At 36.1% G+C, this 18,732-nt stretch overlaps 1 protein-coding gene across 1 annotated transcript in view; it reads left to right on the top strand.

Annotated features, from left to right (window-relative positions):
* VPS13B (vacuolar protein sorting 13 homolog B) overlaps window positions 1-18,732 on the top strand; it is a gene marked incomplete at both ends in the record, with an annotated part of 442,808 nt that overhangs the window by 278,106 nt on the left and 145,970 nt on the right. Inside the window, 3 exons of the mRNA XM_084260382.1 lie at window positions 5,576-5,779; window positions 14,288-14,414; window positions 15,887-16,030. Of these exons, the coding sequence (XP_084116508.1) occupies window positions 5,576-5,779; window positions 14,288-14,414; window positions 15,887-16,030 (475 nt within the window). The remainder of the gene's footprint in view (window positions 1-5,575; window positions 5,780-14,287; window positions 14,415-15,886; window positions 16,031-18,732) is intronic.

Here is an 18,732-nt window from a genome sequence, read left to right as displayed (position 1 = left end):
AGTCTAGCACAATCAGAAGGAATTTTTGCATATGTTTCAGTCACTGGTTGTCTTTTTTATTTCAACATACTAATTGCACAAGTAATTTAAGTTTGATTTATGTCTGTTCACAAAAGCTATAAACACTGCAAATCATTACAGTTAGAAGTATGACCGTTGATGATGGTCGAAGTGTATTTAGTTAGAATTCAGTTAATAACTTCTTCCTTTGCCTTAGTAATGTGATATATTTGTAAATATTTAGAAGTGCCATTGTTATTTTGCTCATGTAGCTAACACTGGTGTTTCCTTTTTATAAATGCCTTCCACATCTGAAGATGAACCCAGGTATCTTAAGCAACATGTAATATTTTGCATTTGATGCTGATGTATCTGACTGTGCAGAACACAACACAAGAGCTAATTAGGGGGAACGTAGGTTTCATTGTTGACAGATTCCTGTAAAGATTAAATGTAATCTTAAAATTACAAGTGTTGACATACATATAGAATAGTATCGCTTGCTAATCAGGAAAGCTTTAAACAAAGGAGCTTTACTGTACTCAGTTTATATTTTGATTTAATAAAAATTTGCTGGTATCCAGTACAGAGTATGCTGCCAGCAAGTGTGGAGATGGGGCTGTATTTAGGTTCCTCTGAGGCTGAGCTGGAGAAGGGGAAAGGAGTAACTGACAACAAAGCCACATGTGGCATAGATCCTTGGGAAAAGAGACAGAAATGATGAGAATTGGAATTTACCACTGACAGCATTTGAGAATCAGACTAAAATAAACTGTTTCCAACATCCCAGCAGTCATAAAAAATTATGTTTGTTAAACCACAAAGAGGTCTCCCTATGGATGGATGGCAGGGTGGGGAAATCAAGCTGAGGTTACCCTTCAGGGAAGATACAGATTTGTCAGGACCTTCCCTTTTTGCATAAGAATGTTGTCATCTCTCTTCTAGCAATAATTGAATTTTCTTATCTGCTGCTTTAATTTCAGCATTAGTGCCCTGATCTCATCTTTCTTTTCTCTCCTGCCCACTCCTGTACCCTCTTCTTTTTCACCCTTTAACCTTCTCATCCTTCTTTTGATCATTCTCACAAATAAATGTTTTTAATCTCTCCGAATTTAGGCAAATCCAAGCCTTCCATCGTGAATTATCATGCCACAGTATTTCTTTTATTCTTGTTGTAAGAACATGTCCACATATGTTTTGTAATGTGGGGGAAGTTCTGTGTGTCTCCCAGTGGCTCAAGCATTCGCTTCTTTGCCTTTGACAATGAGGCATGTTTGCTATAATTTAACCAAAAAAAGCCCACCAAAACAACAACAAAAATAAAAAACTGTTGCCTTTCTGTGGAAATCTGATTATTGATAGAAGCTCAGCATGGTCAAAGTATTGTTATCATAGGCAGTCTAGGTTTACCATGTTTTTGTTTAGCGCCCCTCATCTATAGAATGTCGCTCCAAATGGAGCTGTGGGCCATTGCTTCCCTAAGAAACAGTAGTTTCAATTTTTCCCATTTGTTGTAACACATCCAGTGGGCTTGTCAAGGAGAATGTATTAGTAAACATTATTGAATTGGGGAAAAGACAGTTAAGGAGCATTAGGTCAGCAATAAATATTGCTGTGATTTCATCTTCAGTCAAGTTTCATTCATAGGTGATGGACCTTCAGACTACATTTCATCTCAGACTTAACAAACTTAGGTAGAAGAGGAGGTGGTCCTCTTGCAAAGCAGCTGTATCCAGGTACAACAAGGTCCCATTGGTTTTACCCCTATAGAGGGAGGTGATTGTGCCCCTGTACTTGGCATTGGTGAACCCACACCTCGAGTACTGTGTCCATCCAGTTCTGGGCTCCTCACCATAAGAAGGACATCGAGGTCCTCGAGCGAGTGCAGAGAAGGACAACCAGGCTGTTGAAGGAGCTGGAGGGCAAATCCTATGAGGAGCAGCTGAGGGAGCTGGGGCTGCCCAGGGAGGGGGTTGAGTCACCTTCCCTGGATGTGTTCAAAAAAAGGGTAGATGAGGTACTTAGGGATGTGGTTTAGCATAGGATGGGAATGGTTGGACTTGATGATCTTTAAGGTCATTTCCAACCTTGTGATTCTGTATCTATTGATCCAGGCTTACTGTTGATTTCCTTTATAAATTAGAACAGGAAGAATCTTTTACCACCAAATTTCAACTTTAACAGTTGAAATTTTAATAGGTTTGTCATCTCTGTATCTGGAAACAGGATCTAGTAACTGCTAACAAAAATTAGCTTTTGTCTATAAAGGCTGTGAATATTTCCTTAATAATTACACAATGCACAGTCTTTAAATGCCATTTTCCAGGATGGTTTAGCTTTTTCTAGGTCTCAGATGAGCTATAAGTGAATAGATTTAACTTTTTTACAGTGAGTCTCAGAATTATGCCTATTCAGCAGCATGTAGTAACTGGTTCAACATAAACTGTTTATTATATAAACAGATAAAAAGCCAGATCCAGACTAAATCAATTTTAAAAAAGAAAAACATTAAAGCTGTGTTTTCTCTTACATGCTTATGGTCATCTTTGGTTCCTTATGATCTTACTGTATTATTGACCAACTCTTATATTCTACACCACCTGCCAAGAGGTTCAGATGGCATAGTCAAGTTGTTTACAGAAGAGGGAAGCAATTAAAATCATAACCCCTGCAGTAACTTTCAGCTGGTAGAACAGCATTTATGCAAGATGCAGAGAAAACATGAATTGGGCTTACTTTGTTTCTCTGAATTTGCTACAAGGATTTTGAATGCTGCAGAACCAAAAAGGCTACAGAGTTTGTACATAACATCTATGCTTAAGATTAAGTCAATTCTGCTGCAGTTTAACTTTTTACATCCTTCTAGGAAGTATACAGCTAATAAATTGGGGGCATCCTTAGCAAAATACTTGATATGGAAAACCAGAAATGAGTGCTTATTAAGTGCCTGCGTGTATGTAATTTATTTGGGAAAGGTCTGTATATTGATTACTATTGTATTAACCTGGCAGGATGTATTTTCTGAAAGCAATAAGCAACTTAGTTTAAACATCAAGACATTAATAACTAATTCTTGTGTTTCACATGCATGTGTAAAATATGTGTTTCTTGAAATGTGTAATCTGTAGACATTTGGTTGCTTGAATTTCAAGAGTCAAGGGGTGGTTTGGATTGGAAGGGATCTCAAATATCCTAGAATCACAGAAGAGTTTGGGTTGGAAGGGATCTCAAAGCCCATCTAGTTCCAACTCCCCTGCCCATGGCAGGGACATCCTTCACTAGACCAGGCTGACCAAAGCCCCATCCAACCTGGCCTTGAGCACTGTCAGGCATATGGCATCCACAGCTTCTCTGGGCAGCCTGTGTCAGGGCCTCACCACCTTCATAGTGTAGAATTTCTTCCTACTATCTAATCTAAATCTACCCTTCATGAGTTCAAAGCCGTGACCAATTGTCCTGCTACTACCTGTTCTTGCAAACAGCCCCTCTCCAGCTTCCCTGGAGCCCCTTCTGGTAGAGGAAGACTGCTACAAGGTCTCCCCAGAGCCTTCTCTTGTCCAAGCCCAACTCTTTCAGCCTGTCTGCATGGGAGAGGTTCTCCAGCCCTCAGATAATCTTCATTATGTATAGGGGATTGTTAATAAGTGCATTTTTTATATCAGTGTGAAAGTGGTGATATACCAAAGCAATACAAACACTTTCCAGTCCTTGAGATTTTGCAAAATTACTTGGCTCAAATAAAGGAAGATCCAATGGACAAATCTTACACCAGCAATGTGTGGAAGATTAGCCTGTGCCTGAATAGCACCTCTGTGCATTCTGCTGCACCTAAAAGTATCTGCAAAAAGAGTGATGTAATTTGTTTGTTAAGTTTTTTTTCTTTAAATAAGTAAATTTATGAGAGGAAGACATCCACTGTCACAACGGGGAGTTTCAGATTGGTGCATATGGCTACATTTTGCTCTAGGAATTCAGTTCACAAGGTCATGATTGTGCTGAACAAGCCTAAGAAATACAGTGCTAGGAGCAGCCTAATGCAAGTTACCAAACTGCTCATAAAACAATGAATGAAAAAAATGCTTTACAGTGAAGTAGGGGAGAAAAGAATTCATTATGCAAGCAAAATTGATATAATATTCTGTATTTGATGTACCTAAGCAGATTTCACAAAATATGTAATGTAGTACTTTATTTTTTGTAATATTTTACAAAACTTATATTCCAATATTTACTTACATTGGACAAAGTATGTAAATAGACCCTAGGTTATACAATAATCTGTCGTGATTCTGTTGGTTTGGAGTTGGGCTTTTTTTGTTTGGTTGTTGGGTTTTTTTGTTAAATAACACTGAATTGCATTTATATTGATGAAATAATGCCTAGAAAGAATAATAAAAGACACAGTTGTTGTGGTTAGATCTCTGTGTGGAAAGTTGACAAACATATTCTTGAGCTTTAAGAAACCACATTTAATTCATTTAGTTTTGAAATGCCACCACTGACATAACAGTTTTTCAGTGGATTTCTGCTAAGCATTTACGAAAGTTATATGGCTGCTGAACAATGCCATCGCACTGCCTCACCAGGAGTTACTTGATCAAAACAGCTGTCCGACCATTCACACTCCTCTATGGATAGATAAAATTTCTTAATTGTTAGCAATACTCTGTTGGTGCCAAGGTCAATTGTATTGGGACTTTCAACTGTGTTTGGATTTGGGCAGCGTGGCGATGGCACTTTTGAAATAGGTTGCATACCTGTACTTACAGATTGCCTGTGTTATGAGCATCACACGTTGAGATGTGCAGCTTTAATTCTTACTTATTTTTAGATTGATAGCATCTATAATTTCAATACCAAGATAGAAATGTTTTGTAAAAATCTAGTATTGTAGGATTTGCAGAATCCAGAAGTAATGTGGCCCATTCAAGAATGCTTTTTTTCTCACAGAATAATTTTAATTATGATACACTATTTTGAAATTCCATGTTAGATCAAATTGTTTTTCCATCATCATGGAAGGGCCTTTTTAATTTTATACTTTGATAAGTTTGAATGGTGGAAAAAATATTTTGCAATAAAGTGTTTGTAGTACTGATATGTAGCTGTTCTTTTTGAGGACTTAAATGTGATAGCCTCTTTCTGTTTAGTAGATATGAGGTAGTCCTGCTTCCCCATAAGGCTGCTAATACGGACTTGATTGAAAGTGGAGTGAAGTCAATGGTTTGATCATGTATCAACTTTGGTGGATCTGGCTGAATTTTGGAAAATACTTATTTGGATATCTCCCTTGAAATCCATAGGAAAGAGGCAGATGGAAACTTATAGAATCACTAGGTTGGAAAAGACCTTTGAGATTGAATCCAACAGTACCTCTCTGCTATTTAACCATACCCCATGCACCTCGTCTACCCATCTTTTAAATACTTCCAATAATGCTTAGATGTAGTAAAGAATGGCAAAATGGGTACCTTAATTTTCTTAATTTTCTGCGTTAATGAGTATCTGATTGGTCTGATTGTGACCTTTGTTGCCGTTTTCATTTATTTATTTATTTAATATTTTGGCATTACAGGAGAGCACTGAATCTAGGAATACTTCGAGACCCTGGATCAGAGGTTGAAGACAGACAATATCAAATAGATCTTCAATCTATGAACATTGGCACTGCTCATTGGAATCAGTTGAAACCAGAGAAGGAAAATGGAAAAGGAGGGGTTTTGACAGAGAGTGAAAGAAATTCTCAGAATCCAGCGCTTGAATGGAACATGGCCAGTAGGTAGGAAGTTTTTTTAACTTAATCTTTTCTGGAATTACACAGTAAAACCACTGCAGATATCATTCACAGTATGTCTGAATCAAATGATTCTGTATTGATTTTACTTTACATTACAAGCCTGTTTCCATGGAGTTTTGGATTATATGTTTGAAATACATATTCCTATTATTGTCACACTCTAGTTACTGTCTAGTTACTGCATGCCTTTGGTTCCATTATAAGCTCTTTTCTGAGTAGCTTACTGTATGTCCATAAAAATAACTCCAGGGCTCAGACTTCAGCCTTTTGGTCTACAAGCAATGAGAGGTTTGGGGTTTGGTTTTTGGTTGGGTTTTTTTTTGACTTCTTTTGTTTGTATTTTTACAAACCTTGAGTAAAACCAGCTTAGACATTTCTAAGTTAGAGGAGGATAAAGCAGAATGTTTCCTATTGGTTCTGAACTGTTTTTTGCACTTCTGTAAATAAAACCAGATGAATTTTGAAAATGAGGTATTTCAACTGAGTCTCCTTTATTATGCATTGTATGATACACACACGCAAAGCCCTCCCCTCTACTTAAACAGGGTTGAAAAATAAAGTATGCATGTACTTGTGTGGTATTTTAAATTTTTAAGTTTTCAAATATAAAATAGGGTATTTTGGTAATTTTTTAATTATAGTTTTAATACACTCTTTTATACTTAAAAAATCCTACAGTTGGTGGCAGGAATAAGGTCTGATGGCCAAGAGGAAGCTTTTGAAAGTAATCTTGTAGATTTACACACCTTTCCGCTAGAAGCTGGCTATTTGCCCACACATTTATTGGTTTATTTTCATTTATAAGTCCTTTATATCTAATTCATGGAAAAACCCAATGCAATCTTTATGAAATTCTCACATAATTCTATGGTTCCTAAGATAAGATTCCTATCCAAATTGAGGGATGACTCCCTAAAAGCAATCTAGAAAAACTGAATCATAAAGACAAAAACTGAACTACTTCCAGTTTAATTTAAAAAAAAAGAGAGAGATGAGAAAACTGTCAGAGATTTTTCTGAAAGTGACACAAGCTGTAGCAAAAGAAGCTACATGAGGATTGCACACAGCCTGAGCTTTCTAAGTGATGAATTGATGAAAAACCATGAGAGCAAATCAGCTCTCAGGAAAATTATGTGATCAGAAAAAAATTCCAGGTTATCATTGACAAATACAGGACAGGAAAGGCAGATTTAACCAAAGTAATGATAAAACCACAGGGAGTGACAGGAGTACAGATAAAATTTTAAACACAGTAATAGTATTTATTTCCCATTTATAGGATCATCTGGTTCTTTTTTGTCTCTTAATGATTTTTTTTTAAACTAATATAATTCTGCGGACATCTTTTTCTTTTAAATTCTATAAATATCTATCTGACGTTCTAGTTGGGTCTTGATGTTGGGCAAAGTGAAGTCGTTTCTTACGAAACAAAATAGTGCCACTGGGATTTCACAGGATCACATCATGATCTTGAAAGATAAGATGACACTAATCTCCAAAAGACTTCTGGCCAACTTGCAAGCTAACATAACATAGCAAAACTAGCCACTGAGAAATTACCTTTCCTTTTCCTTCCCACTGTGACCTGAAATCGTATTGCCAGCATAATTTGGTCTGAACTTCATGGTTATAGATTTGGATAGCAAATTTGGTGGGAATCCTCAAAAGCTATTAAGATAAGAAAGGAAGCAGCTATTAGAGATAATCTGAGTTCTCTTTTTTAATAACTGTTTGGATACAGTTATTTTCATTAGCAGATTTCCAAAATAAAATTTTACTAGAAATATATTTGACAAATGTTTGGTTTGAAATTTAATTTAGATCAGTTGTAATTAAGTATATTAGTTTCTTTTTTCTGATATACAATACAATATTTTAATTCCAGTCTCTGTTTAATGAGAAGGGTGATATGAGTGTTTTCTTGTCCTTTTGGCTTAAAATTTTACACATTTACTACAGTTCTTTTTCAGGATGTTCACATTTTTGCATTTTAGTTGGCAATCAGTTTTGCTGCATCTGGGTTTGTTTTATGATCTGTGGAGGTGGTGTGCTGAGAACTGGGAGAACCTGCATTGAACCCAGCCATGTGCTGAGATGTTTTCAGCATGCACCAAGAGGGCGGCTGCATGGTATTTTACATGGTGCTTAGTGTTTTCAGGGTGAAGTTTATCTTAAGATTTCCTGCAACTACCACAGAAGCTTTATTCTTTGACCTATTTGTGATACTGTTTTCTTTTTTAATTCTTTAAGTTTTTTAGACATGTTTAACCTGGAATGTAATGAATGTTTTTTACTGAGTTATTTCAGGGTTCATTTCTTTGTTTGGTTTTAATATACTTGTATTTGTTTTTACTTATCGTTTAGACCCAGTGTTCTGGTTTATTAGGTTCACTGGGGCTTAAGATTCCTTTTTCAGATCCGTTTTCCTCTTTCTGTAGTTCTTAGGAGGTATGTGGTGCTGTATAGAATCCAGCCAATGTTTAAGTATTTCATACAGTTACTTTGCAGAAGACTTTAGCATAGATACCAGCCATTCATTTTCCATTCCCATTTCTGAAATCATTACTGTATGTTTAGAAAAAAAAATTTAAAGTTGTAAAAATTCTGAAATATTCTATTGTAATTTAGTCTAACAGGGATGAAATTGGGTCATGTATAAAATTTGCATGAAACCTGAATAACTGTAAATATAAGTTATCATGCAAATAAATATTTAAAAGCCTTTAACATGATTTGTCATTTAAATGCTTTAAAAATCTTTACACAGAAAGTTAATCCTTCAAATTTTACCACCACTTTTTCTGGAAATATTTTTCTGGAAACATTTGTCAATATTTCTCGTACTTATTATCTCATAGGTTTGAATTTGTTTTAAACTTTTACATTGTAATTCGTAAACCAACCAAGACCAAGTGTTGAATATTTCAAGGTGTTTAGTGTAAAATTCTTCATGAGGGGCTGTGGTGAAGTGCTGCTGTGATGTCTCCTGTGCCTCCGCAGGTGTCCTTCTAAAAAGAATGGGGGAACTGAAGCACTCTGTTAGGGTGGATGTCTGAAAGCTGTGCTGTGTTGAAGATGAGGGATCGTGACTCTTCCCATTATAAAATGTTTATACTTCACTGTAAATGTTATAAAAAGCTCCCTAATGGTGTAATATATAAAAAGAGTACTGGAAACAGTAAGACAGTTCTAATAAGGTTATGTACAAATGAAACCTGTCCATATTTATTCCCTTTACCAAACAGCATGTGGGGAACTGGGAATACTTAACCAAAAGAAGTTTTCTTGATTGAAAACTGCTTTTTCAGCTTGCAGATCTCCTCCTCCCTCTCCCTCCTCTCAATGGAAAAAACAACAGCCCTGAAGGAAATAAAGAAATATATCCTCTCCTGAGGCCTCACCCCCGTCCTTGTGCAGTTCTTCTACAGCTCCCAGCAGCAACTTCTGCTTCCTGCAGCCTGAATAAACTCTGTTTAAAAAAAAAAAATTAATTGAGCTTAAAAGCATTACTTCTCTGTGTGGTAATGAATTGAGTGTGGCAATGTGCTGCATTACAGTTTTGTCCTTGGCATACCACCATCTGGAACAGCTCTCTGCAACTCTCATTGAGTACATCAGGGAGCCAATGATCTGTTGTATAAAACTGAACAAAATACCGCTATTGCTTTGCAAGGATCCTTTGAAATCTTTCCTGCAGATTTTTCTTTGAATAGTTTTCATTTTCCTGCTTTTTGGAAAGTTGGGGTGCAGCTTGACAAGTTCAGAAAGGGAAAACGAGAAAAAAAGTGGTCAGTAGATTCTTGTGTAGGGAAGTAGAGTCATTCCCTGTGAATATCTGGAATAAAATGCAGTGCATTTGTATTAAGTCAAATCTATTCGGTTGCTGTGTTTCCTGTGCCTGAAGTCATGCTTGTATTCACACTGAACAAAGCTTTACCCAATAAGGTAGAGTATGTTTTATTCTTTATGCATCCACAGCAAAGAAATGTTGCGTGGCATTCTTAAGACAAAAAATAGCTTTACTGAGACATAATTAGAGAACAGTAGTTGTTCCATACAGCTCGATGGAGTATGTTTGTTCATTATCTAATCTTGGCCATTAGATAGTCCTCAAAATGTTACTGTGCTATTTCACTGTCTAACAATGTGTCTTTGTAACACCTTTTGCAAGTTGAAAGGATGTGAACTTGAAGATGGAGGTCTGAGGCATGACAGTTAGCAGTTAGATTCCTAATACATTTGAGGATCAGGGATTAACTGATTTATACAACTCCATGGAAAAACTGCAAGAGAAAAACCTTTCCTAAGTTAGCATGCTAATTGGAAGAACACCTCTGGTTTTGCGTGCATCGCAATACTAGAGAACACTGATTATGTGGCTGATTCCACGTTAATGCTTATTTGTTTATTTTTTCAAGTTGCAGAATTCTTTGTGAGGAGTCATCTATCTATCTATGGAAAGTAAATTTAACATGGCATAAATGGAGTCTTGATTGTCCTTAATGTGTTGAATGTGTACGAGTTTCTCACTGACCTACGTATTTTTTATGTAGATAGGGGCTCAAACTCTGTGTTCAGAAGGGTATTATTAAGACAAACATTTCCAAGTTTCACATCTAGGTTATGTTTAGCTCTTACTAAGCGGCGTTTTCTGTTTTGATTAGTTTTCTCCACATAAGACAGCCAAGTTATAGTTCTTGTGCATTCTCAAAACTTATCCAGTCTCACATCATCACACCTCCTTCATCAGCGCAACATCATCTCTTTGGCAGCCCTTCCTCCTCGTATAATTCAGTGTGCTTCTGAGTGGATGTAATCAAATACCGATGATTTGATTTGATGTAATGAAATGTTGTTGCTTTGATTACAGAATTCTGTTCTTCACATTTTTTTTCTTCTTGCCTTCCCACAACGTTTTTTTGTCATATTAATCATTATATATGTCTTTGCTTTCAAGGTTCTTCTAGACTTCTATGTTTATCCATTTCCCCTTTTGTATCTTCTTGCATTTGCTTTGAAGCATCTACAATCATTGCTCATCAGTCCTCATCATACCAGTTACCTGGGCTGCTGCATTGAATTTTTTGAAGAAGCCTTTTCTTGCTTGCTCCTAGGCTAACCTGTGTGTTATAAGGCATTTCCTGCAACCTTTCACAAAGTTATTCCAATGTCATCTTCCAAATACTTCAGAATTTTTTTTCTATTATACTATAACATGAAAACTCCTAAGACAGCTTTCAGGTTGCCAGTATATGTGTATAACATTACTCACAGTGCTTTTAATTGTTTTTCTTCTACTTTCCCGCATGCTTTTTCTTACACATAAATAGGAAGCCTTTGAGGACAGAGACTGTTTTTGTCCTGTGCTTTTACAGTGCGGGTTTGAGGTCCATAACCAGAGCTCATGTTACCACGCAGATATAACCCGAATTCAGCACTGAGGAAAAGGCACCTCCAAGCTTTATCACAAATGCTTTGCTGCCTTGTTGCTTTGCGTTAGCATATGGTCTTTCAAATGTGCTGTACTTTTAAGTGTAGATGATCAACTGCTTTAACATCTCTAAAAGTACTAGCTTTTCCTTTTTTTTCCAAGACAAATATATAACAGATGCATAAATGAACCATGGAATGAATGTGCTGCAGACATAGAGCCATCATTACACTCTTCACAATCAAGTTTTTTCATAAGCTCATGTGGCGTACACCTGTGTTAAGTTAACGGTGCACTTAGGTGCAGTGTGGAAGACTTAATAATTCAAAGTGGAATTTGTTTCTTTGTTCCTTTTGTGCTCTTTCTCATATCCTCTACCTTCATTATTTACTGTGCTCTGTTTGCCTTCTGTTTGTACTTACAATTATTTTGCTAATACTTGATTTGGCTCAGCTTCAAATTCACCAACTAGAGATGCAGAAAGTAGTAAGTACAGCAGGACAGGGATACCAAGTATGGAAGATTTGAAAATATTTTTTTTTAAATCAGCAATGAATCTGTATTACAAAAAAAAAAAAGAGTCCCTTCAGATGCAGTGTTTAAAAATTAAGAAATGGGAATATATATGAATTGAAAACATATTTGAATAATAATTGAAGAGAAACAGCTATGACTTTGGGGTTCCACAAATATAACTTGCTTTTATATCTCTGGTTTGTATATTTAAATCATACTTACTAGGAGTTTTATACCCCTTCAAATGGAAGTTTTCTAATGTATAGCTGCGTATTCTTTCATAGAATAGTTCTACTACTTAGCTCTTTCATTTTCCTCAAAAACAAAAGGCATTTCTTTCTCATCCTGTTGTGAAGGGGAATTAGGAATCAGATAGAAAGATGTCTGGTTTAAATTTAAAATGAAGGTGATGGCAGGGAGAGAAGCATTGTTGAACTGGCCTGCTCTAAGACCATTTTCTCAGCTGACGATGTATACCAACCACTGGCAGGTCTGTTTTCTAATTTGGAGATCTAATTAGACGAATCGTGCATTGAAAGTGATCATTACAGACCAGCAGAGGAAAATCTCTTAATGTAAGATGGTAGTTTTCTCATACTCACTAATTGTCTTACTCTTAAGCACACTGCACACTTCTTAGTGTAGCATGCAACTTGCTCAGCAGTGTTTGTGGAGGTCACTTGAAGCAAAAGTTTATTAGACTTGTGATGAGCAAATATTAGCTCTGTGCTCTGTAGCATCTGCTGTTAACTTCTGTGTACTGTTATCCTATAGAAATTTGAAAGCTTTAAGACCCACCCATATCTGACAGTTTATATTCTCTTATAGATCACCATGGTTTTTACGTACTTTAAGGACATTTCAGCAGATTAGTATAATTTGAAGCATCAAAATAAAAAAGTCTAAGTAATAAATTATCATCAGTGGATTTTGAGTCATTTGAACTTGACTGAACTACAGTCAAGTTATGACATCTATTTAATTTCTTATCAGCCTAACTCTTGGCCTACAAACCGTCAGCGTTTGAGATTGTGTGCTTCTCAACAGAGTCTGTTTCAGAACCATTACCTTTACTAGACTTTATATTTCTACCTGTTCTTAATCAAGAGATTTAATTACCTATTCTACAATGTAGCTGTATTGTTTAATGATATTAACAGAGATATGTCTAGCTGATGGTAAGGACTAGTTGTCTAATTACATAATTCCTGTCTCTGGCTCACTTGTGCGATTTATGCTGATGTCCAAACTGCCATGTCTCAATTACTGGAGATGACAAGATTAAAGGTAATACAGGGATACCGGACTGATGTGCAGATATATGTGGAGAGTCCTGCATAGATTCATTGTTATCTTCTGTATGGCAGTGAAGTTCAGTCTTTTATACTGTAATAGATAGTTGCATAATTTTGTGTATTCTTTAAACTTGCATTGTTTGACAGTTGTTCGTCTTATAGTTTGCAAGCATAGGAAAACTTGTCTTGAGCCAACAAGTTATCGATGATTTTTAGAGTTATCTTTGGTGAAATGCAAATATTTAGCATTTCTATAAATGATGATAGGTAAAAAGAATTACAAAAAAAATGTCCTGATGGAAGGGTTCTCCCAGGAATTTGAACTGTATCCTCTTTTAGGGGCAGAATACCATCTTGATCTCATTACTTTTTTTTCTTCCTCCTGATCAGAGGCTCTCAGATGGCATTTTGTGGCAATAGTTTATTTGACCTGACCCAGAAGATTCTGGCTATTTGGAATGCGTTGTCATAAGCTATTAGCGATCTGTCTATAACAGGGTTGTGCCTCTAGGCTTAGTATTTGGTTAAAAGAAAAAAAAATAAACACCCAGCTAGAAAACAAATGTAATTATCATGTCTAATGGCACAAATATTCTTGGCGAGCAAACATTGATATTTAGTTTAAAAGGTACCAACTAAGAGAGATCATTGACAGAAGCAGTGGAGGAAGACTGGCATTCCACCATTTTCAAAGTATTTTAAACTTCTTGGGCAATAGCTAGTATTAATTTAATAAATGAGCCCCAGAGTTTAATGGGGTTTGCTAGTTTAATTTTTCATGCCTTTGTCAGTTATGTTGCATACAGTATATGTCATCACAGAGATGTAATGCATGAATTCAAATATTATGCAGGCTTCAGAACAACTATTTTTAAAGTGAAGGGCATCCACAGGCAAGTTTAAAAAGTAGTGACTAAAAAAGTACAATATCTTTGTTCAAATGATTTTGTGTAGTTAATTAAAAAGTAGAAGCAGCAGTGCCAAATGTCAGACTTGTCTACCTGGACATGGGTTGAAGAGTCAAATGTTTAGACATACTTTTTCTCTGAAATGAAGGTAGAAGCCTGCCTTTAGGAGTGGAATGGACGTGATTTATGATGATGGTTTTTCATGCTTGTAGAGGTCACAATCAAATGCCAAAATGGCACTGATGCAGTTTTGTGCTACATGCTGGATGTAAAGATGTTTGCCCCTCAACAGTTTATAATGTGATTTAATCTTTTGGCTTGATTTTTGTTCTTTTCTTAGCATACGGCGACATCAAGAGAGGAGAGCGATTTTAACTCCAATTTTAACAGATTTCACAGTTCGAGTAACTGCAGCTCCTGCAATTATTTTTACAAAAATTGATGCAGCAGAGAATTTACACCCAGAGGTTAGTACAAAAAGTGAACTGAAATAGCATAACTTTTAATATATGGATAATCTTCAGATTTTAAGTGTCCAGGTGTTTTCAAATACAGTGATTGCCAACTGGGAAAATAAAAAAGTCTTAATGACTATCTGAAATGTTCTTTCTATGCTGGAGAAAGAATTTGTGTATAGCATTCGATATTAAAGGCAGCCTGTCCTGAGGTAGATAAGCCTGTTTGCAATTTAGAAAATAGGAATCCTTTAATGATTTCCAGCAATATTTTTAAAAGATTTGTGATGGAAAGGTGTTGAGAAGAGGTGCTATAGTACATTACAAAATAATGTATTCACAAGCTTCTCATAACAAAGCCTGAAAATGCAATCTATACACTATCTATAAGAACGTAAGTTGAACCAAGTTTATAGTTCAAGAATTTAAAACATTTTATGTAGAGGAAATATCAGAAAGGTTTTGTCACCTTGCAAAGGGTATTTCTCATAACGGCTACCCCCGGGAAGAGCAAAAGTGGTACATGCACGTAAAAGGTATAAGGTGTGTCATGCAACACGGAATTAGGTGTACATTGTTGGAAAGGAATAGCTAATGAATATAGAAAGAAAAAATTGACACTTCATATTTTGTGTAAAGCATCATCAAAATGCAGATGGAAAATTATTTACTGTAAAAAAAAAAGAGCTGGAAAGCTTAGAGAGTAGCTAAGATGCATAGATATTATTAAATTAAAAAAATCTTACAACTTTACTAATGTCTATGTTTGAGAATTTCAGTGTTTTCTGTGTATACATTTTTCTTGTTGTCTATTCCCTGGGTGACATTCACTGATGAACGGAGAGGTCTAGTTTAGATTGTGAGGAGCTTGAACATTGTGCAAACTTCTCATGAAAAGGGGCAGTACTTTTACTTATTAAGGAATCCTCTAATTGTAGTTCTGTTTTTGAATTTTTTATTGCTTGCCAACAGTGCTGAAGAGCTTTATTGTGCTAGAGAATAAAACAGTGGCCATCTAGCTAGCTTTGCCAAGGTATTAACAAAGCTTTACAGGCAAACAGAAATCAATTATGTTGGTTATCAGAGAGTTCCAACATGTGATTTCATTATAAATCAAGCAAAGTTTATTTTTAAAAAAATACATCCTTTTCTTGGAAGGAAAGTAGAATTGTAGTCATTGCCAGGAAATAAGAATCAAAATCTAACAGTCCACTGTTTGATACTACCAAGAGAAGAAAACAAGTCCTCACTCACAAGATACTTTTCTTGCAGAGGTTGTCTTAATAATTAAACTGTTGAAAGAAAAGGAAAGGCTGCATCCTTGTTTAGAAGCCCGAAACACCACTTTCTCCCAGAAAAACCTAGTTAATACTAATTGATGGTCAAGCATTGACTACAGAAGAGAATCACAACACAGTTATATGGAATCAGAAAATTGTTTCCCCAGTAGCTGTTATCTAGTATTTTTCTCAATTTCTCCACAGGAAATTTTGGTGTGTGGTCATTCTTTGGAGGTGAATGTGACAACAAATCTGGATTTCTTCCTCAGTGTTGCTCAAGTGCAACTTCTTCAGCAGTTGGTACAAGCCAATATGGTTGGACTGGAACCTTCCAGTAGCGCCGCTGAGGTAGGTTTTTCCCTGGTTTGTGGCTGGGTTGTTTTAGAGTGCTGTAGCTCTGATCAGGTGTTTGCACAGACTTTTAATAATTTAATTTCTGGACTGATACAAAAAAAAAAAAAAAAAGAAAGAAAAGAAAGTGAAAACTTTGCTGCAAGAAAAAAGATAGATATTTCTTGTCTTCAAAACCAGGAATCTGGCCAGGATGACAGCATCTTTGAAAGTTAGTGGAAGTTAGTATGTGACAAGGCACAAACTTCACTGGAATTGTTGTTGGATCCACCACGAATTCTTCACAAATAAGAACAAGAGATAGGGAGAGAGTTAAAGAGCAAGACAGTCAACTCATCCTTTAAGAATCTAGCTAATGGGAGAGTTGATGAAGATTTTCTTCTTTCTTTCCTGACTTTCACAGATTCAGCATGCATGTGAGGCTGGGTCAAAGTGGGGAATGCTCTAAAGCAGCCAAACTATTTATATTCCTCTCTTCTCACCATGTCAGAACCGCAGAAGTTGTTTTGTTTGTGTTCTGCTAATCTAGGCATCACATAATTCACCCCCTCCTTTATCCCTTCCCAAGGACCGAGGGAAATAAAGAGCGTTGTTTCATTACCATGTTGACACATGAAAGATGTAGGAAAGAAAAGCAGTGTATCGTTCTTTTCCTTGTATATTTTGAAGGCACGGGGCCTCTTTTGGAGATGAACATTATAAGTATTTATGGGAATATCTTCAATAAATAATTTATGGAGCACTGTTTTCCCATTGTCAGTAGAATGGATAGAATCAGAAGATTTGAATAGATGCCAAGAATTTTAATTTTGGGTGACTGATGTGGACTGTACAAACTTAAAGCAATTTACTACATAATTTAAGAAAGCCTTTTGCTGACTGCATCCAAAGATTCATATTTGTTCTTCACTGATATCTCCTTTGCATTTCTGAGGTCTCCTGTAATGAATAATGGGAGTATTTCTTGTTTGAGGTGGTGATAGTCTTTACTAGTTGTAGAAGTATGTCTTGATTCACTATACTGAAAATAAAAAATCCAATAGTTGATTAATTGTTCTTTCTTCAGTGATCTGCAGACTCATGTGCCTATATAAAGCCTCCCCACCCTCTAATATATGCACATTTTTTATAATCCTCATGTTTCTCCTTTAGTCGGCAGAGAGAAACATAATACACATTGTATGCTACTGTTTTCATCTCAGTGAATGATATTTGGAGCCTGCGTATGGCTATTCATATCTCACAACTGCTAATTATTTCATTGCAAGAATCAACACATAATTTAGATTGGAAGACACCCCTGGAGACCGTTGGTTTGCTACAAAGAACATTAATATCAAAGCTAGATCAGGCTTCTCAGTGCATTGTCCAGTCAAGTCTTTCTTTATCTCCAAGGAAGCAAGTTCCACTGCCCCTCTGGGTAATTGTCCTGTGCTTAACTGGCAAGTTCTTTTCTTTATATCCATCCAGAATTTTGCTTGAAACAACTTTTAACCATTGCCTGGCAACATTTCCCTAGACATTTCCAAGAACAGTCTAACAACTTCTTTACAACCCTGCTTTAGGTAACTGGAAACAGTGATTTAATATCCCACCACCATACTTAGTCTTCTCTTTTTCCATCTGAAAAAACCTTGCACTGTCACCTTCTCATATATCCTATGCTTTAACCTGTTAATCCTCTTCGTGATCTTCTGCTCACTCAAGTTTGTTAATCTTTTCCTTCTATTACTGAGCTCAAAGCTAGAAACAGTGATCTAGATGTGAACTCACAAACAAAAGGAGATAATCTCATCTCTGATCTGCTGGCTGTGGTTTTGTTAATGCTGCCCATAAGCCTTCAAGACTACAGGGGCATGCTACTATCACATGGTAAAACTGTTGTCCTCTAGGACCCTTGGGTTCTTTTCTCCAAAACTGGTCTGTAGAAGGCTGGTCTCCAGCCTGTATTTGGTTTGGGATTCTTCTATTTCGGATGCAGGACTTTGTGTTTACCTTTGACTTTCATGAAGTTTCTGTTAAACTATTCCTCCATTTTGTCAGTGTCCCTCTGAATGATAGCCCTTCCCCTTAGTGTATTAACAACTTCCCCCAGTTTGGTGTCATCTGTGAACTTTCTTTGGGTGTGTTTTGTATCATTGCCAAGGTGTTTAAAGAAGATACTATACATTGTCAAACCTTGAAAAAAACAATTGTCAAACCAAGAAAGTTTGTGTTTCCAAATCAGAATGTATGAATGTATGAAACGTCATCTAAACTCTGTCCCAACATAGTTTGGCAAGATAGTTGGAGTTTTTGGTGTTTTTTTAATTGAAAGGAATAGAACATTTTTTGGTAGGGAAGGCATATTTACACATTTTTGAAGAAATATGGTATTTGAATGTGAATGTACACCGCTAAACTGTTTGCATTAAGTACTTGTTCAGTTATTTTCAAAGGTATTCAGAACCTATGCACATCCAATGCTTCTCTTCAGAGAATCACACAATAAACAAATTGTGTTCAATCACACAATAAACAAAAGTATGTAAAAACAGTGCACTGATATAAGAAAGGGGATAAAGGAATGCCTTGAATTTCTTGAGATAACTGACTGTAAATTAATTTTGGTTTATTGATTGTCAGTAGCATTCTAGCATTTCTGCTGGAATAATGAAAACATTGAGATACTTTCTTGTCAAAGTTTTTGTTAAATATCT

The sequence above is a fragment of the Gallinula chloropus genome (genome assembly GCF_964237585.1).
Source record: "Gallinula chloropus genome assembly, chromosome: 2".
NCBI classification, from domain to species: Eukaryota; Metazoa; Chordata; class Aves; order Gruiformes; family Rallidae; genus Gallinula; species Gallinula chloropus.
This window is presented reverse-complemented; position numbering and strand designations above follow the sequence as displayed.